This window comes from Mytilus trossulus, chromosome 12 (assembly GCF_036588685.1).
Source record: "Mytilus trossulus isolate FHL-02 chromosome 12, PNRI_Mtr1.1.1.hap1, whole genome shotgun sequence".
Lineage (NCBI taxonomy): Eukaryota > Metazoa > Mollusca > Bivalvia > Mytilida > Mytilidae > Mytilus > Mytilus trossulus.
In genome coordinates this window covers 6,929,518-6,956,498 of record NC_086384.1, presented here as the reverse complement: position 1 = coordinate 6,956,498, position 26,981 = coordinate 6,929,518, and the positions used below count along the sequence as shown (strand labels likewise).

General features: G+C 31.6%; 2 protein-coding genes across 2 annotated transcripts; both read right to left on the bottom strand.

The window, feature by feature from the left end:
* Window positions 1-7,596: 7,596 nt before the first annotated feature.
* On the bottom strand, window positions 7,597-14,674 carry LOC134693421 (uncharacterized). Its single transcript, XM_063554235.1, has 3 exons — window positions 14,618-14,674; window positions 10,639-10,717; window positions 7,597-8,073 (listed from the first exon to the last, which is right to left on the bottom strand). Exons 1-3 carry the CDS (start codon window positions 14,633-14,635, stop codon window positions 7,688-7,690), a joined length of 483 nt encoding a protein of 160 aa, XP_063410305.1. The 5' UTR covers window positions 14,636-14,674; the 3' UTR covers window positions 7,597-7,687.
* A 10,099-nt stretch (window positions 14,675-24,773) lies between these two features.
* Window positions 24,774-26,779, bottom strand: LOC134693617 (uncharacterized). The gene is made up of 3 exons (XM_063554455.1): window positions 26,762-26,779; window positions 26,150-26,228; window positions 24,774-25,237 (listed from the first exon to the last, which is right to left on the bottom strand). Exons 1-3 carry the CDS (start codon window positions 26,777-26,779, stop codon window positions 24,849-24,851), a joined length of 486 nt encoding a protein of 161 aa, XP_063410525.1. The 3' UTR covers window positions 24,774-24,848.
* Between the last annotated feature and the right edge of the window lie 202 nt (window positions 26,780-26,981).

Genomic DNA, 26,981 nt, shown 5'->3' with positions numbered 1-26,981 from the left:
GTGAATGAAATTTTCATAATGAAGCAGGGTTGGCGCTTGTTGACGGAGGTTGGCACCAGGGTTTCCGCTGGCGGTCGCCATTTTCGCAATTTGCGAAAAAATAATAATTGTGGCGATAAAAATTCGTCATTTGCGAAAGAATTTGGCGAAAGAAATATAAAGAACGATATATTTTCCTCCATCTTGTTTATTTACTTTTTTAGAGTTTCTCGGACTTTACCCGATCAGACAATAGTCGAAATTCACCTTGACCTCATTAAGGTTTGGAATTAGCTGATTGCATTTAATAGCTATCGACAACAAAGGACTATATTAATAAAGGTGTTGATTAAATTGTTTGACAAAATGATATGGTTAAATGGCTTCTGCTAAATGTCACATACAGAATTCATTTACCACTTTGCGACGCACGTGTTTGAAGCAAACTTTTGACGTCTCCTCCGCTTTTAAAGATAGTTAAGAAAAGAAAGCTGTTGTTGTGACGAAAAATGTCCAAAACCAAGAAAAATCTCGGATTTTAAACTGTATTTATCCTTTGACTTAAATATCGGTAATTGATAAGGAAGACGTTTTAAAAGTCGTTTGAGTGACCGTGACGTGTTTCAAGCCTAGTTTTACGTCTCAACTTTTTCATTTACGATGGTCAAGAAAAGAAAACTGCCGTTATGAAGAAATCTATCCAAAAGGTTGGCTCGAATGAGAGTAGCCCTTCAATGTAATGACTACAAATGAAACCAGGGATTAATTTTATGTGATAAAAGCTTTTGTTTTGTTGTAAAAAAACTTCTTAGTACAAAAGGGAACATCAGTATTTTTCTTTTAAAGAAACTTTCCCTACGAACTATACTGGTTTAACATAATCAAAACATGTCCATTAATTTTGTTATATTCCAGGACCTATATCTTCTTTATTATTAAAAGTATAGTGGCCCAATCAATTAGAAAAGTTGTTTAAAATACAAGGAATAGTTTTCCCTTTTAAATTAAAAAAAATATGTTGTTTTAAAGTAAATTGTTAGTGTTTATTCATTAACTTGTAAACTCTAAAATAAGTTTGAGAGCATAATCATAGACACAATGGGCAAAATCATCTTATTTAAGGGAAATTAAAGGGGGAGAGGAGGTAGAAAAAAATGTAAATTTTAAACGAAAAATATAGTTATGTTATTTGGCGAAAAAAATAATAAAGTGGCGAAAAATATATTGTTTTGGCGAAAGAGGTGGCGAGAAAAATAATTGACCCAGGGGAAACCCTGGTTGGCACCCTCCGTTTTACGATCAATGATTTTAATGGGGACATATGATTTGGACCCCGCGACTTTGCCATGCCATTATCCTTGGATAAAAACCCCTACTAACAATGGATCTATTTACCCCTAGTAGGAGGGACTTATAATCAAACTGTAAAATCAACAGAAAAATTACGTAGGAATGTGTTTTAATTAATGTTAGGGATGCGCATTCGGTTACTCGAGTATTTCAAGGTAGTACAGAGTGTACATTTCTCAAATGATAATATCTTATTCATGTAATTCTGTTGAACATTGACTAATTTTGATGTCTTACTATCACACCATTGTAAGGATTTTTCTCTATGAATGTATGGTTTATTTTGACTTTTTAATCTTTGTTTCGATAATTGTTTATCAAATTTTCTATGTCTAAATTATATGTTCAACTAATTAGCTGTTAACCATCATATATAATTCTTTTTCAGGATGGCCTAGTACAAAATTTCAATGTATTAAGGTTTAGTCAAAGTCCATGTGACAGTGACCCACATAGCGTAAAATATGTAAAAGTGTGTATCAATTTTAATTTTTTTAGGATCCCTCCGTAAAACGAAATAGAACTATTATAGAAATTCTTCACCAAGTTGACATCTCTAACAGTTATTGGTTGATGAGAAAATTCGTTTTCTTTGATCCTCGTTTTTGTCAAACCAAAGCTTTTTCAAGTTATTTTGTCTTTCTTCTAACAGTCAGCTGAATACATTTCATGTATCAATACTAGTGATATTAAAACTTAATCGCTGGAAAATACCGAGGTGAAAAGATAAGATCGACCTCGGTAGACCTTGACTAATTTTAGTCACGTGGTCTATTATGGGTCGGATACCTTAATCAGAATAACATTATCCAGGATTGCTACACTTTTTCGTAAACAAAATACAAGATCCTTTCAACTTCCGCACGGACACTATGCAGTTATCTTCAAAGTGAAGAAAAACAGTATTGGTGTTTCCTAAAACAATTGTGGCAGACAGCAATCCATGTATTCTAAGCTATAAGACGTGTGCTAAGGACACACACATACAGAATGTGGATAGTCTAGAATAATATGCTTATTTAAGCAAACTCAAAAATGGTACGGTGGTAATATAAATCAACGTAACAAAAGAAAATCTCATTACCGTTCGGGCTAGTTTCATCATATCAGCACTTAGTGAAAAATAAGGTAACACACCAAAAACGGACCTAAGTATTGGCCAAGTGGTGCCTTCAGTTACTGAAAACGGGTTCATCATGTCCATAGCTGAGTATGAGCTAATTAAAAAGTGACATAACAAAATACCGACCTCAATGAAAATTCAATTTGAAAGGAAAGTCTTATATAAAATGAAAAAATCAAAAGACAAACACATCTAACAAATAGAAAACAAATATCATAATCAATGTTTCTCTTATTAGAATAAATGATTTAATGGAACTAGAAATCCGCCACAAACCAGGGGTGATTTTATTTGACTCGAAAGGAAGGTGAGTACACAAGCGGGTTGACATGTGACACCTGTCCTAGTGCTCATGTAAATTAGGCTATGGTGATGTTTCTAATTAGGAAGCTACATGTCACAATTCATATAGCTCGTCAAAGGTTTCGGTATTTTAACATCTTCGGATTTCAAATGTTTGGCTTTGAACAATCCTGATGAAAGTAAATCCAGAAAAGCGCTTCGAACGCATGGAATTATTAAACGTGTTGTTTTCAATTTTTTTTTTACATCACTGGGTCGATACCTCTGCTGGTTGACTATCAGTCCCAGATGGTATCATCAGCTCACATGAGCTCAGTAGTCAGTACTTTGGTACTGACATGATTTAACAAACGTTTATAAAAGTGTCCGTTTATAATTTTTGATATTATTAAGAAACTAAGGTTTCAACTCCCTCAGGCAACGTTGACTTTAGATGCATTTGGCTATTTATTTTAGGTATTTTTGTCATGTAGCTCTTCAACGGTTTCGGTACTTATACATCGTAGGATTTCAATGTTTGGCTTTGGGCGTTCATGATGAAGGTAAATCCAGAAAATTGCTTTGGACGCATGAAAATATTTTATATAATGTTTTCAATTTTTTGACATAAAAAGAAGACTATGATTATGATAAAAAAATAAATAATAAAGACAAAATACTTTCTTACCGTGAGTGTAATTTTCATGATGACGATTCAACTGTATTCTAGATTGAGAATGCTGCTATTAAATACATTATGTAATGAAAATACAGATGCTACACGCATATGGAAATGATGCAGCAGTTTTTATGTAACTCATCTTACTATGTCGTAATTTAGTAACGGGAAGTGCAAAAGTTTCATTTTTTTTTATTCATCATGTTTTGATTGGCTATAAAATAGGTTATAATAATTACAAGTAAAATCACCTCTATATGTCTTTTTGCCAGTTGTTTTTAATGTTCTGGATCAGTCTGAAGGTTTAAAGCCAGGTTTGGTCAAATGTAACCTGTTCCAGACTACTGTGAAGATTAAGCACCGACTGATATGCTGATGTTACTACAAAATAACAAAAAATGCCCAAGTTAGGAACCTTCACGTTTAGGAGTTTTTGTTTGGTACATTTGTAGATGTTTATCATATTTACTTAATAGTTTATTGTTTTGTTTTCTCTACTGAATTGTTTTATCTTCGAGTGAGATTTCGCATTGTCGAAGGCCATCCTAAATTACTAAATTCTACGTGAGTTGGTCCATGGTGGAAATTTGTCTTATAATGAATCATTACACATCTTCTATATTAATAAGGGAAATCAACATTGAAAACAAATAGATGTGTAAACGTTTATTTTGCTTTAAAGCGTAATTTGGTTTTCATTCTGCAATATTTACTAAGAAATATTATAATGCAGTCGGATAAACTATTCCTAACAAGAAACTGCTGTCGACTGTTTGATTTTGATTTAGACAATTTGTATATAGAAATGTTTGTAATACTTTTAAGTATAAATATGGAGATTTTGTTTAAGTGAATGGTACATCCGTGATGCTTAATCTATTAGGTAAATGGAACGCATGTTTCTTTTGGAAGTACGTATAAGTAGTGTGCATCGTATTGACTCAAAACATGCTTTTATGTATGTTGTGTTTAAAAAGTTCATTCAAATCAAATGGAACCGAATACGATACAGAGATTTGAAAATGACTTTATACATTGGCTAATTGCATGTATTTATAATTAGACATTTTCCATCCTTTTGAATTTATTTCGGCCCTTAAAATGTATGAAACAGCCCAAAAACATACATCGCTGCTAAAAATGTCCAAAAATGATTAATTTGTATAAATGTCCCAGACCGTATGAGTATTTGGACCGTACGCGTACGGTCGGACTAGTATTAAGAAGTTGGTCAAGTTTATTAGATACAAATACATATAACAGATCAACATATCTTAACTCTCAAATTAATATAAAAAAGTTCAGTTGTAACTGAAATAAAAACTTTATTATTTAACTATTTCAAAAATAAAGGCAACAGTAGTATACTGCTGTTCGAAATTCATAAATCAATTGAAAAAAAAAACAAATGCGGGTTTCAAACTAAAACTGAGGGAAACGCATTAAATATAAGAGGAGAACTACGACACATCAGAAACGCAACATTAAAATGTAACACACATAGAAACGAACTATAAGATGACAATGACAATTTTCCTGAATTGGCACAGGACGTTTTAGGGGGAAAATGGTGGATTGAGCCTGCTTTAGTTGAACGCCAAACTTCCTGCATGTATAACAATGTTAAATAAACATACAAATGACAATATTGCAATTCAAATAAATGAGAGAAAATATAGGACAGAAAAACACAAGAAAAACATATTACGAGAAACACACGAATAAAAAAATCCCGCTTAAAATAAATCTGTTAATCTCTTTTATTCATCATGTCAGACAGTAATACAGTAATTGAATTATGATCACTTAAATTGAAGATATCGGAAGTAAATATAATCACGCTGGAGACAATCGTTTAAGAATATCTAGCAACTTCTTTACAAAAAAAAAGCAAATGCGAAGGACCATGCATGAACTGCAAACGTGTAAATGTAAAAATATATTACGTTACTTGTGGTGGCAACTGTCACTTTGGGAAAGAGCACATGTACCAAAATATGATTCCGATATACAATTAAACAAATATTTAGTTTCATTTGTTCGTTTGTTCATTTTATCCATCTAATTGTAATAATAACAATTTGTTAAACTCAAAATAAGGATTGTGATAGATTTTTATTTAAACTTAACCCATATGATCCAATAACATGTATGGTCAGCTTGTACTGAACCATATGTGTATACTCATACGATCCGATCGTACGCATATGGTTGGACCGTACGAGTACATGTATATGGTCTGAAACATAATCACGAACTCCATTAGTGGAAAACACGCTAAGTTTTACCTATTTCTATTTCCCTATCGCCACTCGTCGTTAAGGAGTATAAATATTATCAATTGTGCGTTTAATAGACTGGATTATTAGGCGGCTGAAGGACTTTTACTTGAAGAATGATTGCTTCTATTGAGTTAAAATTGGATGATGTATCGAACGAAAAACGTAATAAACTGAGAAAAAACTAAGGATCACAAATACATCATCATTTAAACCTAACTTAAGTAGATATTTTAAGACAAACTAAGTCTTGTAATTTGTTAAAAACAACAGTTAATATTTTCATTGTCCTTTTGCATGCACAAATGGTTTCCAAATACTTTATATATAAGTTAAGATTTACAAGAGAACAACTTATAATACATAGGGGTAAGTTATATGTTAGATGTCGCTTGTTCTTTGTTTAATTGAATTTTGGTGTTCGACGCCACCTGTATGCACCGCTTTTGAGCTATGGCTATTTCCTGGCGGACAGATTTTAGTGGTGGAGAAAGCCAGAGTGATCGGAGAAAACCACCGACCTTTGATATGAAAACTGGCAATCCTATTCAATTATTCAGTAAGAGTGGAGTTAAGTGCACCCGCGTGAGCGGGGTTCGAACTCACAACATCAGTGTTGACTGGCTAATGATTACTAAGTAACTACTTAAAATCCCCGGTCACCGAAACCTCTGCTTTTTCTTTGAAGTTAGATATGAAATGAGTAATCGATACGTTGTAATAGTCTTTTTGACGCATGGTCATCATCAAAACGTTTCGCAAGATTGATATCAGCAGATGTTTAATCCATTGTAATGCAAACATTTTCCTAATTTTCATTTGTCTAACCAGTTTATGAATTTACACCGGCCTTAATTGAACAGATCGACTCACATTTAAAAAAAGAATAACAAGAACAGAAACTACTTGTCTGGTAGTTTCAGATCTTAGAACGTGAAAACATGTCTCCTGTCAGTTGAAGCAAAACATATCGTCAGGGTCAGCTAACTTTTAAAATATGTGTTGTCCGTCGTTTGTTTCAAAAATCTGTTTCACATCTCTATCATAAATTCCTTATCATGTGAACATGTAAAATAGAGGTATGCACATCAAAAATCAGATCTTAACATAAAGTTGGTATTGGATGGCTATTCAGTTACGTTATTATTTATCCAGCTCTTCAATTAACTCCTTGGAATTCAAATGTTTGGCTTGGAGTGTTCCTGATTAAGGTAAATCCAGAAAAGCGCCTAGGACGCATGAAGTTAATATAACGATGTGTTTTAATTTTTTTTAAATTATTGTAGGTGTCTCTGTGATCTTGATATGAAAAGAAAATATTTTAAAATGAAATTGTACAATGTATATTGATTTCCGTAGACATGGTAGACCTAGTAGTTTTAAATGAATAGAATTTTTTTTGGAACTTTTTTGTCATTGTTTAATAATTCACAACAATTAGAAGAAAACGTACAAGAAAACAAATGACATGGAGGGAATGATCGTAAAGTTCGTTTGATATGTTTTGTGGTATCATTTAGATGTAGGTGGCTTATGATTTCTACAATAATCATCAAAATAAAGCTTAATATCACAAGAGACGTTCTGATCAAACATATAAATATCCGCTTCAACTCGCAATGTTCTGTATTGGCCTATCTAAATTCAGGATCTTATAATTCGTTCTTCATTTTTTGTACATTACAAATAGTGTCCTTGTAGCTAAGAAATTGTCATTTTTATTTTGGTTCCGTTTAAACGTTAATTCCGCTGACAACATAATTACGGTCATGATAGACATATCAGGGTAAACCGTGTTTTCAGGTACTAAAATCAGATTTTAGTTAACCGTTGACGGTAAAATCAAGAAATTAAGTTAGGAAAAACAACATAATATTTATTTTAGATATATGACATTAGTTTCAAAATAATCAAAAGTAAAGTTTAAATTATTTGTTCACAAAAGAATTAGATATGTATTTATGGTTATAGTGCAGATTTTTTTTTTTTAGTTCATCAAGCACACCAGGATGGACAGGTTGTTTTGTTGCACAGGATTTCAGATATACGGTTTGCATATATATGGCAGTTGTTTCCCCACCATCCGTATGATCCATATTTTCTTTTATAGTTCTTTGTACAGCGTGCAATACAATCCACGCTTAGAGAACTATATCCAGCTGGTGTACTTTCACGGTGAGTTTTGCACTTGTCAGACTCTTGTGAGTGTCCTTTAGTAGTAAAATCGCCGTTGCTTAATCTTTCAAAGTAATGTCCCTTGTAAAGAATCCATCTATGACTTATAGCTTTTGTGTACCGGGATGGTGCATCGCGCTTTCCGGTCTTCGTCATGCAGAATAAATCGGTTGTTCCAAAATAGTATGGGTCTCCTCTAGAAGGATCTATAATTAACCAGAGATTACAAAGTTTTATATTTTCTTATCAGCACATAACTTAAATTAAAAAAAACGCGATTTCTATCTCATGACAGTCATTATAATCTCATAACGTGTACAATTTTTTAAATTTCTTTTGAACAATTTTGTATACATCAAAGGCAGATAAGACATTGACATAATTGCCCAATAAGAAAAAAAGATGATTTTTGTTTGCGCCAAACATTAAGTCATTTCCGCCAATGCTACTTCTACACCACTTAATTTTAAAAACAATAGGTATTATTTGAGCGACCAGAAGATCATATAATTGTCACACAGTATTATTATGTGAGAAAGATATAATTAAAGGAAATAAAGGGTAAAGGTCAATTAGACATTATGATCCTTATTGGATTCTTTTCGGCAGGTTGATTTTTGTTCGATTGACGAACGTGTATAACTGTAAATGTTTAGTCACGAATACATCTTTGCATTCAAAAAAATATAATATACATAACGAAATGTTAATGATAATTTTCCATTTAGTCTCGCCTTTCTATTTTGAAATTCTGAATTAGAATATTTCCAAGCTGATAAATTGACTATATTTGCAACAAACCCGATGTTTTGTCTAGAAATATTAAGGATTAAAAGCATGCAACAAATTATATATAATATAATTACACAAAGAAGGAACACTTATATTTTTTTCAGGTTGGGATGGTTTAAAATATATGTTATGTAGTGAAATATTAAGAAAAGTACATAATTTTCTATAAAAACGACAACTTTTTTTCTAATGACTTTTAAAATACTAAACAGCTTAACTCGGAAAGCACATTCGTCTATATGAATATGACCAAAGACCTTCCCAATCTCTATCATTTACATTTAGTTATAAGCAATGATTGATATTTATTTTGTTCATTTCGAACAATGAGAGTTATTTTCATGATGTAATCAATCTGCATTTCAATTGATCGAATGGAAGTCATATTTTGAAATAATGAATCATTGCGTATTCATTAAAAAACAATTAATATCTCTATCTTCTAAATATAATAAAATAAGTATAATTTCAACTAAATAAGTATATTTTCCAATGAAAAAAATATGTATTTGCCAATGAAAGAAATAAAAAGGAAGCATTGATGTGTCATACATGTGCATGTTTATCACATTTAAATCATAGAATTGCGTATCAAATGCCAATCAATGAGATGCGTGGTTTCTCCTGAGGTGACCGAACAGTCCATATCAATTCCAACCGGACAACGATTTATTTGTCTTTTTAGTTTTTGATTTATATAGCATTAATGCAAAAAAAAGATTATTCTTTCAATGTATTTATATCATCCGGTTAATTAACGGAACTGCATAGCTCATTAAATATTGTGATTTGTATAACCGTTCATCAATTTCATTGTGTTTCCAGTTAATACTTATTTATTGGGGGCTTAAATAATATTACAAATTCTTCTGGTTGGTCTTTTGTTTATTGGAGTCAAGCAAAGAAAGCCAACTGAGGAACTCTGTGTTTGTAGGTAAGGGTACAGTGTTGATATATTTATGAATAATTGCAGTGTATATACTTATAATATAAAGTTTTAACTCATTGAAATGTTTCCTTGAGAACTATTTGAAAAGACTTCCAAATTTTCATACTTTTAATATAAAATTACGGTTGACATGTATACCATAAATAACCTTCGTTCGAATTCAAAGATGGACATCTTATAATTTGAATTCAATTTGTAAAACAGAATAATACAGTTATAACATCACACATAACTGTTTTGCCAAAGTTTTTATAAACAAATTTTAATGGAGGAGGTCCGGTAAGGACCGATTTTGGCCTCAAATTTTATGTTCATCTGACGAAAGATGATGACCACTTTTTAAACACTTGAGTGTTTATTCTATTTGATTCAATTAGTTTATGTGAAAGATTTTAACTGATTTTGTCATTAAAAACGATCCGATTCAAGCTCAAATATGCAAAATCTACCAAATATGCCAAAAAATGCCACTTTTTAGATGTTTTTTGTCAAAAATGAAAGTGGCCGCATCCGTGTTCATCCTCAACCTTTATATATGTTATGTATTATCATAAAAGACAACTTTCATTTTAATATTAAGAAAGAACACGAATGCGGCCACTTTCGTTTTACACGAAATCCGTCTAAAATTTTACTAAACTGCTAGAAGTGTGAAGATTTCAGTGATTTAGCATAACTTAATGGTGCTAGTACCCGATACATGTGCAGTGTATTGTCAAAAGCAGCCCATATCTATGTAGCAGAAGCATTCTACTGTTCAATTAATAAATAAAAGTTTACATTTTAACAATTTTGTACAACTGCTATATTTTGGGGCCAAAAAGTGGTCTTACCGGACCTACTCCTTTAGAAAATGTAAGTATTATAGCCTATGAAAAAATATCTACTATCGTTGATGAATAGATGATACATTAGCATTATCTACATTATTTTTAGTAGATCGGTTATATATAATGATTAGGCCATAATAGAAATAAATAGTATTAAAAGTACTTAATAAAACAATATATATATGAATATATATAAATACCAAGGCAACCATATTTGGGTTTACTCCACCACCAACCATTCGAGCCAGTAACTAGAACTGCTAACACCAAGAAGATTATCTGCATAAAAAACGTTTATCATCAAGAATCGCACATTTTCTCTATAAGTTTGACTGTCACTTTGGTATCTATTGTCCCTCCTTCAATTAAATGTTTTAATTGTACAAAATATATGAAATGTTTCAATGTGAACTTCAACTTGTTTATTCAAATTAAAAAAAACTGTATCTCCCTCATGCAAAGCTCTGATTCTTTTCACGAATTTGGCTATACTTTTTGGACCTTTTGGATTATAGCTCTTTCATCTTTTATATATGCTTTGGATTTTTTTGGCCACGAGCATCACTGAAGAGACATGTATTGTCGAAATGCGCATCTGGTGCAACAAAATTGGTACCGTTGATTTTATTACTACCACTGGGTCGATGCCTCTGCTGGTGGACTATTAGTCCCCGAGGGTATCACCAGCCCAGTAGCCAGTACTTCGGTACTGGCATGAAAAAACGGATTTTTTGTGTTATTAAAATTTGCTGTTACAAAATATTAGAAATTATTATAAATTAAGGAATGTATCTCCCTCATGCAAAGCTCTGATTCCTTTCACGAATTTGGCTATACTTTTTGGACCTTTTGGATTATAGCTCTTTCATCTTTTATATATGCTTTGGATTTCAAATATTTTGGCCACGAGCATCACTGAAGAGTCATGTATTGTCGAAATGCGCATCTGGTGCAACAAAATTGGTACCGTTGATTTTATATTATATGATTTATATGGTATAAAAAGGAAATGTTGTAACTTACATACTACTTGTACACAACAGAACCATCATTTGAGTATTCTATAGTAGTAAAATACGGAATTCAAATTTCTTTACAAAATTCAAACCTACAATTTTCAACCAGGTGAAAGGAATCAAAATGTAAATCGTTCGAAAGATAAACTATTTTCAACTTAAATTTCATTGATATCGAACCAGTGCTATGGCATAAATTTACACTTTAGATTTGATGCCTCCAAAGATTTAGATGAACCAAAGTTATTTCCAATTGTTTTTCTTTTGTTTCTTCTTTGGAACAAATCCTCTGATAATTTGCCAGTGATAGTTAACATTTCAACCAAGAAAAAGTCTGAAATGGGTAGTCTTTGTTCTCAAATGTCCTGATTTGTTTACTAAGTCTGAACCATATTCGATCAATTCTGAATCAGACTCGACTAAAACTGAGCAAAACTCGACCAATAAACAATATTAGACCAAGTATGAAGTAAACTCGACAGTTAACAGTCATCCACCTAATCGTATTAATATCCCTCTTATATATTTTTAAACTAAGACTCTATTCTTTTCAGGATTAGTTTCTCATAGTTAGAAAGGAGTAGGTCCGGTAAGGGTCGATTTCGGCCTCAAATTTCAAGTTCATCTAACGAAAGTTTATAGACACTTTTAAAACACTTAAGTGTCTATTTCAATTGATTCGATTAGTTTGTGTGAAATATTTTGACTGATTTAGTCATTAAAAACGCTCTGATTCAAGGTTAAATATGAAAAAATCTATCAAATATGCCAAAAAACGTCACTTTTCAGATGTTTTTTGTCAAAAATGTAAGTGGCCGCATCCGTGTTCATCCTCAACCTTTAAATATGTTTTGTATTATCATCAAATACAACTTACATTTCAATATTATGAATGAACACGAATGCGGCCACTTTCATTTCAGACGAAAACTGTCTAAAAATTAACCAAAATGCTACAATTTGGAGGATTTCAGTAATTTAGCATGACTTAATGATGCTTGAACGCGATGTTTGTGCATTGCATTGTCAAAAACAGCTCATATATATGTAGCAGAAGCATTTTACTTTCCAAAATATAGCATAAAGATTACATTTTCACAATTTTCTAAAACTGCTATATTTTGGGGCCAAAATGGGGTCTTACTGAATCTTCTCCTTCGACCAATAAATACAATATGAAAATTGATTGGTCATATTTGTTTACAAACAAAATATCAATACATAATTAAAGCAAAGGGGAGTAATGCGGTTTTAAATATATATTTTTTTTATTGTTGAATGTGATAAAGTAGAAACGAAATGGTCGAATAAGGTTCATACGCTGGTAGAGTATAGTTCAATCATAGTTAACTTAGGTTCATACTTAGTAAAGTATTGTTCAGACCATAAATTTCGTATGTGTCCATTATTCCTTATAATTTGTTATGACTGTTTGAGACATTTGAGTTACAGTTCAGACTTTTCATTAAATTCATAATGAAGGTTTGGTACAAATTCAGTTAGTACAAAAATTAAAAGATATATAGCAACGGCAATACCCTATAGTCAGCTATAAAAGGCCTCAAAAGCATGGTTAAGATTACATTCAAGTAATATCGAATTCACACTGATAGAATGAAATAGAAAAAAAGATGAGCACATAAAGTGTTCATTTCATACTTTTGCAGGTTTGTAGTGTACACATAAACTCCTTTAAATTCACGATTTCACTACAGAGACGGATGAAGCGGATGTGTTATGAAATATATATATACCATAACAAAAGAGGCAACACAATGTTAAAATGTAAGCAAATGCATAAGGGAGCTAAAAATTTTCACTTTTGTTGTATATGTATATATTTCGTTTCACCTATGAGCTGAAACATGTTTCAAGAAAGTAATTATCATCATTGTAGTTGGAATAATATTTATTTACAATAACTCCCCTGCTATAAATGTCTGCAGTATGGTAAGTGTATTTCTGATCAGTTAAAAATAACATGATCAAGGTACAGTCAGTGTAAATTGATTTTCTTTTTTATGTGAATTGAGAAAGATCTATCAATTTTAATCATACAATAGTATTCCTAACAACACTTTCTATATCAAAGGTGCAATATATATGTTCATGCGAATAACAAATACCTTACAGATAAACTTTATTGCCAATAAGAACATACAAAAGATGGGGAATATGCCAAAACTATAATTTGCTTAACAGTTCTTAAAGGTACTATGCTTATAATTTGATCCACCAGACGCGCTTTTCGTCTACATAAGCCTCATCAGATCACAATAGTGAGAAAGCAAAACAAGTAAGAAATGGACAAGGATTGAGGACCAACAATTCCAAAAAGTTGTGCCGAATACGGCCAAAGAAATCTTTGTCTTGGATAAGAAAATCCTTAGTATTTCGATTAATTTATACTTTTGCAAAGGGACATTAATAAAAATGACCATTTAATTGATATTCACGCCAAGATCGATGAAAGACCGACAAATCCGTGGCAAAAACAAACCTACCAATTACAGTATACACAACGCAACATATAACACTTAAGAATGAGCAATATGAATGGTGTTATTTCAGATAGGTTATATTTTAATTAGCCTTATATGGGTGTTCGAAGTTACATGTAAGTGTAGTGTAACCTTTTTTTTATGCTACATTAAATAAATAGATAATAATTTTGACAGTTATTATAATGAGCATGGTGGAAATGATAAATAAAAATGAATAATAACGATAAAAAAATTGAATAATAACGATAAAAAAAATTGAATAATAACGATAAAAAAAATGAAGAATAACGATAAATTATTTTAATGATAACGATAAAAAAAAAAAGAAAATCACAAAAATACTGAACTCCAAGAAAATTCAAAACGGAAAGCCAATAATCAAATGGCAAAATCAAAATCTCAAACACATCAAACGAATGGATAGCAACTGTCATATTCCTGACATGCATATTATATAGTAGAAAAAGATAATACTAAAAAATATGATTGAATTAATAATAACAACATTAATAATAATAAAAAACTTAATTTCTCTGAATTTGACAACATGATTTCACATTGACTGTGCTTTGACAATCTTGCATATTTGCTTCGGAGTGCGTGTTCATGATTACAAAATCTGAACTTAATTGTTAAACAAATTATTTTAACATTCTTACCGTGAGAGTTAATTTCATGGTGAAGTTGGAACTGTATTTTGGATTGGGTGTGGTGCTATTAAGTTTACTTTTTTGGTAAAAGATATTTATCATGAATATGTATATTATGAACAGATGTTATGTAATTTATTCTACTTCATCGATGTTTAGTTCCAGGAAAACTGAAAATCCTTATGTCAACAAAATTGGAATTATAACACATATACATGTGTATATTGTCATTTTCCGAGTATGCACTAATTTTAAGAGTACGCATTAGTCACAAAAAATGTAAGTTTAATATATTCCCAGTCAAAGTGCAATTATTCTCACTACCTTTATTACAAAGAACTTCTTATCTTTATAATAGTGATTTTTTAACATAACTTGAATGTAAATTTGTCATCACAACCTCAAAAGATTGACTAACTCCGTTGAAAAAGATTTACTCACTCCGTTAAAAAAAATATACTCTGTTCAATATATGTTTGGAAGCCAATGTTACAAATTCCTATCCAAACTAATACAAATTGAAAGCATCATTTTCTATATTGTCAATCACGGACTTTTCAGACCGATTCATATTCATTTAGTAAAGAAGGTCTTTACTAATACTTTTCTTTGCCAACACAGGTACCCATTCCATTAATTCAGACAATGTCTTAAAACATCTACTTACTTTAAGGATCCATCTGTACCTGATATCTCATATTCTTATACGCAATTGATTGCGACTCTAATTTTCAATTGCAAAAACGTGTTTCGAGATCTCAATATTGATATCTTCAAGTATAAAGTTATATTTCTGATGCAAATCAGAATTAAAAGATTGAATGGACTATGACTAAACATGCTACATCGATCTTTAAAGACTTGAGTAGCACATGTCAAACCTAAATGACAACTAAGTTGTTTATCGCATAAATAAATCCCGACTAAATTTTAGTGAGACAAACGTAATGCATGACGATGTCAGTTAACCTTACGATTAGTTTTGTTCGAAAGTTTGTTTGCCACAAAAGAACATATGTGTATATGTTAATCACATATACCACTTTAACTAATTGACAAGGGAATTAATAATTGACAATTCATTTGGAGACTAAAAATGTACCCTCCGACACTAATTGAAGGTCTTTAATATTCTCCACTTAACTGTTTCAGCAATCAAATCCAGATTTCAATGCTCTTCAACTGTATACTTGTTTGGCTTTATAAATATTTTGATTTGAGCGTCACTGATGAGTCTTATGTAGACGAAACGCGCGTCTGGCGTCCTAAATTATTATCCTGGTACCTTTGATAACTATCAACCTAGTCTAGACAGAGTGGTTAAGATTTGATGACTTAAAAGAAGAGGGAAAAGATACCAACGAGACATGCAACCTCAAAGGTTGAAAACAAACTATCAAAGCCATGCAAATTTATTTTTTTAAACCCAGACAAACGACACTTTCAAGAAACACAACATAGAAAACTGAGGACTTTATTTGTTTCCTGAAGAAATATCACAATCTTATACACTCACGAGTTACTTTACTGAATATAGCATCCAACTATAAAAAGTAAACGCTGATAATAAACAAAGGAACATAATAGCGTTATCAGTCAGGCTTAAAATGATCATATTGGAGAGCTATATAAAATAAATGTTTATAAAAACTTTTCACGTCTTTATCCTAAATCCCATATTTACTTCCTGTATCTCGTATTCCCATATTATACCTCCTGTATTCCACATTCACACGGTATCCAACATTTCAAAATCTTTGTTGCAATATATTTGGTTCTTAGTGTAATCATGTTCTGATGTTACAACAATGTTACTGGAGAGTTTGAGCTAGTAATATGCTAAACGACTCCTTCTGTAATGAATTTCAATGGAAGGATGGATTGTGAGTGACGGGTTTAGCTAGCCATAAAACAAGGTTTTATCAATCATTTTCTTCATTAATATGACAGTTGTTATACATTTCTATGATGTGTGACTTTCCGTTTCGTTACTTTTCCTTGTAGTTCGGTATTGTTTTAACTATTTGTATTTTGCTTTTTAATTTTGAAGATATGAAGAAAAAAATTAACAAGGAACAAAAATACCGAACTCAAAGGAAAATGCAAATAGGAAAATCTCATAAAGTGGCAAAATCAAATGCTCAAACACATCAAACAAATAGAAAACATCTATTAGTGATAAAAAGGCTGTCACACGTCAAGTTTTTTAAACAATTATATATTATCCCAATGCATAGTTTGTCGTTGACTATTGACTTTTGGATAGTATATATAGATCTAAAATTGTTGGATTGATGTTTAGACGAGTTGTATATACATTATGTACACAGTCATGTATCACCATCATTGCTGGTGATCCGATGGATAAATCAGTTTTAGAGTTGTCACTGACTCAGACTTACTTATAAATATAATTATTTTCTGTGACTGTATCTTGCATTAATTTGTAAGATACTTTACTATAGATAATTGAGCTGATCTGTACCAATAACATCTCCATGCCTTATATATCATGTATTGTAGTACGCCGCTAGATTCGACATGTTAGAACAGACGAAAAAAGGTAACACACGGCCACCGGAAGGTTTATTTTTGTGAAGCCCAGGTGGTCATGTGGTCTAGCGGGACAGCTGCAGTGCAGGCGATTTGGTGTCACGAAATTTAGGAGCATGGGTTAGAATCGCGGCGAGAGAAGAACAAAACATTTGCGAAAGCATATTTACATATCTTACATTGTTGGGTTGATGTTTAGACGAGTTGTATATACAATATGTACACATCCATGTATCACCATCATTTCTGGTGATCCGATGGATAAATCTGTTGTGGAGTTGTTACTGACTCAGACGTACTTATAAATATAATTATTTTCTGTGGCTGTATCTTGCATTAATTTGTAGGATCCTTTACTATATATATAATTTAGCTGATCTGTAACAATAACATCTGCATGCCTTATATATCATGTACTGTAATACGCCGCTAGATTAAAACTGACGAGAAAAGTTAACACATGGCCACCGAAAGCTTTATTTTTGTGAAGCCCAGGTGGTCGTGTGGTCTAGCGGGACGGCTGCAGTGCAGGCGATTTGGTGTCACGATATCTCAGTAGCATTGGTTCGAATCCCGGCGAGGGAAGAACAACAAATTTGCGGAAGCAAATTTACAGATCTAACATTGTTGGGTTGATGTTTAGACGAGTTGTATATATATATATATGTGTATGTGTATACATACAACTCGTTTAAACATTAACTCAACTATTCTCGTTATCATGGGTATTAAACACATGCTCTCTTTGTTCTTTTGTATCATTCGTCTAAATGAAGTAAAGGTCGAATATATATATTTAGACGAGTTGTATATATAGGTATATATATTCGACCTTTACGTCATTTAGACGAATGATACAAAAGAACAAAGAGAGCATGTGTTTAATTCCCATGATAACGAGAATAGTCTATGTTTAATCCGATAATACAGCATGTTTTCTTAAACAAATTTATCCTTTTAAAATATGCAAAATGAATTATGCATTTAATATCTGACAAAACAACATAGTATAACTTTCATTCGATACGTTTGTCATGTTTATTATCATAAAACACATTTGCGCAGTAATATTCTGGCATGCATATGTTTTAACTTTATACCATATTTAGGTAACAAACATTCTTAAAGTATCATGATGCTCTAAATTTAACAACAACAGTCACATGTGTTCGGCCTTGATTTGAATAAAATAGACGAGGGCGGATATCTGGAATAGAACACTATGACTATGGCTGCTAAGTAGAGATATATCCGTAATCGGTATTGCCCTACTCCCGAATCCACACTCGAGGTTTAATTAAATTTCATCATATTACAGATTTTATTTTCGATCATTTACATTTACATTTTGACTTCAAAATGTATATAAAACCATATGAACAATCTAGCACTATATACATTCTAATACTGATGATCAAAAAGAGAATATTTTTGACAGAAAACATCATTTCGCTAGTTATAAAACCAGGTTCAATCCACCATCTTATAAAAAGAAAATGCCTGTAACAAGTGGGGAATATGACAGTTGTTTTCCTTTCGTTTGATGTGTTTGAGCTTTTGATTTTACCATTTGATTAGGGGTTTCCTATTTGAACTCTCCTCGGAGTTCAGTATTTTTAAGATTTTACTTTTTACACGCAGAAAGAAAGATTCCGCTTGTAAACTTAAAGACCTGTATTCCACTCCATGTATGAACTGCCCACAATATTGCAAGGCTTATAAAGCGATCCCCTTGATAGGTTTACTATTTTTCATTTTGGGGGTTTTAGTAATCGTCTATTGAATCTTAAAAAAAGAGAGACGAAAGTTCCAGAAGGACATTTAAACTTATAGATCGAAAATATACTGACAACGCCATGGCTACAAAATAAAAAGACAAACAGACAAATAAAAATACACAAGACACAACATAGAAAACAAAAGACTAAGCAACACGAACCCTACCTAAACTGGGTTGATCTCTTTCATTTAAATATAATTTCAAGCTTCTATCATTCTGTTTTTTAGATGACAAATTTAATAACCTGTGTACTTTTCAAAAAATGATAAAATGCAATTTTTTAACGAATGGAGCGAGTGATTTGGAACAAGCTTTAATTTCTAGGAGAACTCCCTCTGAAGAACTTTGTTTAGCAAATGTTCAGTTATCGCCCGTTTTAGATTCCATGGTAACGTTGCTTTTATTGGCATATTCAACTTCCAAAACTTTCGTTTAGGTTCGGTTAAGGCATTTGGGCTAGTATTATGATAGTGTAGTAATCTATGGTAAGTGTTTAGTTTTGGTTGTAATTTAGGTTGTTAAACTATATAAAACATTAACTATAAATCATGACCATAGATTTCGTTAACAAATGTTTTCGATTAAATTATCGGTCGGTCTATCCATGGTTAACGGTATTTCCCAATTGGTCACACCCAATATCAATTACCCACTTTGTCGTTTCTGTGTGAATGTTAGATCCATCAGCTCACTAACCAGTGTCTTTGATTGATATAATAAGTTTATGAATTGGAATTGATGGATGTTCTTGAAGTAGGTTATCAATCAACCGTTGAATTAAGTCGGTCTTACAGAATTGTACTGATACATTCTAATTTCTAATTCGTGTTATGGTCAGTGCTACAGTATCGTGAAGGTAGGATAAGTTTTAGGGTTAAGGTTTATAAATTATTGAAACATAAACTATCATCCTGATAATATATTTAAGATTCTATAAAACTAAAAAAGAAAACTTCAAGAGTTTCACAAATAACACGGAGTGGATAATAAACATTTTACATTATTGGCATATGATAACTTTTGTTCTTTTCATCTTTTTTTAACTTGATGTGCAGTTCAAATTTTCTTTTAAATAATTGTGATACAAGTAAGAGGGGTGAAAGAGGGATTTCTGATATCCCGAATCCCACATTTTTGTATTGCAGTTCCCGTTATTTTTTCATCTTTTTTTCCTAGATCCCCCTTTTTACAACTACATAGCACAGTACCACATGTTTGCCTATTTTATCCCAAATTTCAAAATTGTGGCATCCCATCCGTTGAAAATCCGACTAGTCATATCAAATTCTTATTTTGTCGTTTATATTTGAGCCTCTTTTTTTATATATCTATTTGACAATACTATGAATGTATTAAAAACATTAAGAAATACTGGCCACTGGACGGTATAAGTACCATCAACTATCACATCATTTGCTCTAGATTTTCACATCTATTTTGACACTCTTACCGTTTGAATTTATTTCATTACAAAAGTTGTGCTGTATTCTGTATCGACACCAATGTTATTTAATATCATTTATTTGTTATGTTATGTTATTTTATGTTATGTAATCAATATCGTTCTATCAATAATTATTTCCAAGAAGTGAAAATAATTGTATATTTCAACAGCAATGAAATTGTAACACATTTTTATTTGCATACATTTGTTTAAGAATACTTCGTATTTCCTCGACTCGCATCGATTTTAAATTAATTTTTTTTATGACATTATCCCGATGATTATCAGATGTAATTTTCAAATATTGATATTATTTGAAACTGAGCAATCAAAATGGCTGCTTCACATAAAAAGGTATGGAAATCATGTTTAATTTGTATGTTACGTGTTTAGTTTTTGAAATTAATTAAAGGGGGTGCAGGAATTGTTTGGATAGGGTTGTAGAATAAATATTATTTGCCAAAATAAACAGTCATATGGAATAAAAATGATATAGAACAGAAAATCGGCTTAACTTTTAAGAATAGAAAATACTGTTGTTTTTTTTGTTTTTTTTTTAATTTTTTGAAAAGGAAAAAAAAGACCTGATAAATTCAAGAATACAGACATGATGGACGATAAGTTGAGGGATCATACCTAATCTTTTCATTGTGTTTTCGTTTTCAAACAAAAAAAAACTTTAAAAAACTACATGCAAGTAGTGCTTACCTTTCAAATTAATAATTGTCTTATATAGGTTAATGAATAAATCCATCTCCTTGATAATTTTATGCACGGTCTACGATGGTAAAGGGACATTGTATTTTCTGATCTCTGCATCTGTCCACAGAAAAAGCAAGTTAATTGAAACTTGGTTCACATGGTGATTGTGAAGTGAATTTTTAAAGTTACATAACAAACAAACAACGATAACAATCCGGAATCGACGTTTCGCTTGAAACTGCATTATGCCGACACTTATATTTTGGTATTGTTGAAAGGTCGATCTTATTTTAAGGTGGTACCTTAGTTAAAACTACAGGGAGATAACTCTGTAAAGTCAGCTAAACGTTTGAATTACGTTGTGTTGTAAAAGGAATATCAAGCTGCTCAATGATCAAAATTGGTGGTTGTCAAATTGCTATATAACCAGTGTATTTTTTCTGACAAAACGGTTGGTTCAAATATTTTAAATTTTTACATTTTTGTTAAAGTGTCAAAGTAAATACTTAGACAAAATTTTATGAAAATTTAACGAGTCAAATTAATTTTCAACATTTTATTTACAATGTATTTGCACAGATTTTCAAATGGTTTACTGTTATACACCTGTCCAATGTCAGGATGAGAAGAGATTGTTTTAGCGAGATAGACACGTGTATCTTCGCAACATACGCTATGTGTTTTTAAGGTCTCAGCGTGACACGTAAAAGTCGAATAATTTAGTGAAAAACGAAACAATAACCTGAATCCCCCCCCCCCCCCAAATGATATCCCCTATGCCGTTTAATGTTATAGACTTGTATCATGACGTTAGCTGTTCTTATTGAATTGTGTGTGTTATTCTCATTAGTGAAGGCCGTATAGTGATCTGTAATTCTTTACATCATAATTTTTTAGGTTGATTTATTATCATGACTCCGACACCGTCAATGATAATTCATGTATTAACAGTTATTCGTAAAAATAAGGCCGTTGTGTCTTTATCGTATTATCTAATAAACCGTGTATTCAGTCAATTTGGTGAAGGGAAATAATCTATAATACTAAAAAGACGAGGTCCAATTTGTCAGCCGTCATCACGTAAAATCGACGAATCAAAGAATTCAACTTTATATACAACTAATATAGTACAAAGGTGTAGATTAAAAATTACATCACTCCAGGTCCTTTTGTTTTCCACGTAATTAATATTGCCAATAATTAAGAAGTTCCGGGTCGAGTCCGATACCGATACCAATAGTATATTCACCTGTTACCTATTACCTTATCTGAACGTTCCGCATCTGACAGGCGCACCACCAAACGGTGTATTCAATATTAATATGCTATATACACGGGTCATAATCACAGGGTTGACACTACTAAATTGTCAAATTGTTACCTATTGTAGTATTTTAATCAGTAAGACTTTCTAAGAGGTTAACAATACGAATACTAAAAATCGGGACTTAAAATAAAGCGTATAGGTACAGTTTTCAATTTGTCAGCGGGTATGACGTTAAACAGCGAATCAAAGAATTCAACTTTATTTATAACTAATATAGGACAAATCTGTTGATTAAAAAGTACCCCATTCCTGGATCTTTTGTCACGTTTCCAAATAATTAATATTACCAATAATTGATAAGTTCCAGTTCGACCGGTTCAAACAGAAAGATTTGAAAGCAGAGAAAACTGTGTATCTTAAAATCGGCATGACTTTATCAGATGACAATACTTATACTAAAATAAGGCTTGCGCATAGTTATATACTTTAATTCAGTCACGGACCCGCGATATCACGGGTGTGCTCTAGTAGAAATAATATTTCAAGGAGTTTCCGATTTGAATTTTACTTAAATGTGTTGTCGTCTTTTTATTATATTTAGGTGTTACGGATAGAAAAATTAATCACCGCCTTTATTAATTATATTAAATTTTGAACGATTATTTACGTTTGAAGTTGGATTCATAACAAACTGGACATATATATATATATATATTACAGGTAATTGCTATTAATAAGTATTGCTATATGCATTTTGTTTAAATGAATTATCAGTATTTAGTTCTAATATAATCTTAAATCAATCCTAATTCTATCTCACTTTGATAGTTTTTCATATGTGACGTCATGCTGTTTCTAAATAACATTAATTATAAATTCAAATGAGACATAACGTTTGTGCCGTTTCGCCATCGTATGTGACGTCACATTTTTTTAATTACGTTGACGCCTAGACTAATTCGGTTGTGTCTATTCTGTGTTAAACTTTAATAGCATTATGTATTCGGGTTCAGTTTTCTGTAATTAGTTAATACTTCAGTTTCATTATGTATTTTTTTCATATTCATTTGTTAATATTTACTGTTTGCAATAGCATGCTTTGTTCTATATAATAAGGATGTTATTATCACGGGCATAAGAACAATGCCGTATTTGGCAAAACCTTTTCAACTTTTGATCTTCAGTGCTGTACAACTTTGTACCTTTTTCACTTCTGATCTTTTATATCTTGGCGTTGTGTATTCGGGTTTAGTTTTCTGTAATTATTTAATACCTCAGTTTCTTTATGTTAAATCTTTCATATACATTTGATAAAATTTACTGTTTGCAATAGCATGAATTGTTCTATATAATAATAATTTTCTTATCCCTGGCATAAAAACAATGCCGTATTTGGCGAAACCTTTTCAACTTTTATCTTCAGTGCTGTACAACTTTGTACTTTTTTCACTTTCGATCTTTTATATCTGGGCGTCACTGTTGATTTTTGTGTGGACAAGGCGCGTTTTTGGCGTATTGAATTTTAAACCTGATGCTTTTTGTTATCTATTAATAATTTTTTTCTTTGTCTAATATGTTCTTCTATTTATTTGTATTGTAGTCCTGTAGCATCATGTTGTCATCTCAATGTTATATTTAACTTTGCCATTAAAGTGCGAGGTTTGGCATGCCACAAAACCAGGTTTAACCCACCACTTTTATTCCCCTTTAAAAGTGTCATGTACCAAGTCAGGAAGATGGCCATTGTTATATTATTGTTCGTTTATGTGTGTGTTGCATTTTAACGTTGAGTCGTTTGTGTTTTCTCTTATTTTTGAGATATTGAGATAAGACGTGGCACGGTACTTGTCTATCCCAAATTCATGTATTTGGTTTTCATGTTATATTTTTTATTTTCGTGGTGTTTTGTCTGATGCTTGGTCCGTTTCTGTGTGTGTTACGTTCCGGTGTTGTGTCGTTGTTCTCCTCGTATATTTAATGCGTTTCCCTCGGTTTTAGTTTGATACCCCGATTTTGTTTTTTGTCCATGGATTTATGAGTTTTGAACAGCGGTATACTACTGTTGCCTTTATTTACTTAAAAAGTTTTATTTGTTATTTGACATTTTGTAATGACATTTCCCGAAATAAGTCGAAACAGTCTGTGTAATTAGATATTCAAGATGAGGTTTGAGTGCTAATTCACAATTTATAAAAGTAAACCATTATATGTCTTCAACACGGGGCCTTGACTCACAACGACCAGCAAGCTATCAAGGGGTCCAAATATGACTAGTGGAAAATGATTCAAACGGGAAAACTAACGGTATAATCTATATAAAAAACGAGAAATGAGATTTAAAATGATGTAATTTTTATTTTCAACTGAGTAAGAATTGAAATAAAGTTTAAAGTAATTATAAGAAAGTTATAACCTTTAATATGTCAGTAGATTAAATGCTCCTTCTTTCGTCAAGAATAAGCAGATATATAATGTAGGTAAATATGAGGCGGATTTAGTATTCACACCATGAGGGACAAGTTGTTTTGGTACATAGAATTTCGGAGATACGATTTGCATAATGATGGCAGTTATTTCCCCACCATCCATATGATCCGTATTTTCTTTGATATTTATTTGTGCAGCGTTTTATACAGTCAACACTAAGGGAACTGTATCCAGCTGGTTTACTTTCACGCTGGGTTGAGCACTTGTCAGATTCTATTGATGATCCATAAGTATAGATATCGCCGCTGTTTATTCTTTCAAAATAGTATCCCTTGTATTGGATCCATCGATGACTAAGAACTTTAGTGCCTCGCGATGGTGCATCTCGCTTTCCTTTCTTTGTCATGCAGAATAGTTTTGTTGTTCCAAAATAGTAAGGCTCTCCTCTAGAAGGATCTGCAAGTTATAAAAGATTACGTAGGTTGATTATTTATATTTTTCTAACAAAGACAATTTATCTTTTTAGAACCATAATCACATAAAGGTGCGTCAGATATTTTTGTATATCAAATTGCATCATATATGTGAAATGTAAATGTCACGATCTGCAGATAATTTTGCATAACAAGCAATCTAACCATTGACCTATATATAATGGTTAACTTTTATAAATTGTTATTTGGATGGAGAGTTGTCTCATTGGCACGCATACCACATCTTCCTATATCTATAAACGGTGTTGCATTTTTAAAGTATACTTGTATATTGACCCTTGATTATGTTGCAAAAATATTATAAAAAATACATATGCAACATGTTTACAAACTATTTTAAATTACTCATTATATCGTCCAATATCTAGATAGATCTAGGTAGCAACCCACAACATTTAAGATTGGAACTGATGGTCATATCAATATAAAGATACTAAGGTGTGGTATGATTGACTCATAAATTGGAAACAGCAGTTTGCCTATATTAAGAAGACAAATCAAGGAGCGTTATTGGGTGCGTCGACAGGTTTACAACAGATTTAAAGCGTCTTATGCTATGTCTGCCCCCATATATCATACGTTAAATTATACACAACTGTTTAAGCAAAACAGCAGGGTGTAATTCTCGAAGAAGTTTCATAGAAAGAACGCATAATTTCATTTTCTGAAATTCAAGTTAGGGAAGAGTTATATATTGAATGAGTCTAATATTTTAAACAAATTAAATTCCTTTTAAACAAATCAAATTCCTTTTAAACGAAAAAAATACAATGTAAATATTGTTCAATTGTTCCCGTCTATTTACGATAAGTATCGACTCCATGGATAACTATGAGAAATGTTAGAACTAAATGACATATAGAAATATAATTACCATTGCATTTGTAACTTTTTTTGCCCCACCACCAACCAGCAGAGCTAGTAACTAGTACTACTAAAGCCAAGAAGATCATCTGCAAAAAATGTCATTAACAAATTAAAGTATATAACTGCTGTGCAAATACAATATAGTTTTACGCATGAGATTTTTCATACAAATTAGTTATCTTGATAAGAATCACGTACTGCTGATTATTTTTTTTGTAGAAAAAATATGCAAAACTATTATATATGAACATTTGTGTTATCGAATGAGTAATGCTAATCTTTAGAAAGTACATCTCCCAGTTGGGAAATATTTTACTTAGGTATAACATGAATTTTTAGAGTTCCAGTTTGAGAGAGTCAACAATTGTGTCGTGCCATTTTATTCTTATTAAACGATTATACCAATATATTAATATTCTAAATATAAATATTAAAATAAAATGTAATATCTTTGAATAGAGGAAAAATGGATAAATGTCAAGGAGACAGCATCCCAACGAGAATAGTAAATTAAAAGATATCTAGGGGGCAACATACAATCTTTAAAAAAATGTCTAAGCAATATGTTAGCTGTACATCTTTCAAGAGCTATGGAAAGTTGTGAATAAAGTTAACATACCCGTAGGACAAACTTCATATTGGCATGTGCAGGAGAATCGATTGCTGTGGACGTATGATTGTCATTTGGGTTCGCTTTCTTTTATATACTAGCGAAGAAAGGTGTGTTCTCGCTTACATTTTTTACAAGGTAATCCGTACAATTGTGTTTAAATGAATTCTAACAACATTTTGGCAATATGCTTTATGGCCCCAAAAGATACTTTAGCTGTGGTCGTATT

Bases quoted from the DNA above. Each gene is read 5' to 3' on its own strand.
- LOC134693421 (XM_063554235.1), bottom strand. The intron at 8,074-10,638 runs GTATTTATATAT...GGTTAATTATAG, and splicing joins ACCCAAATATGGTTGCCTTG to ATCCTTCTAGAGGAGACCCA.
- LOC134693617 (XM_063554455.1), bottom strand. The intron at 25,238-26,149 runs GTAATTATATTT...TATAACTTGCAG, and splicing joins AAAAAGTTACAAATGCAATG to ATCCTTCTAGAGGAGAGCCT.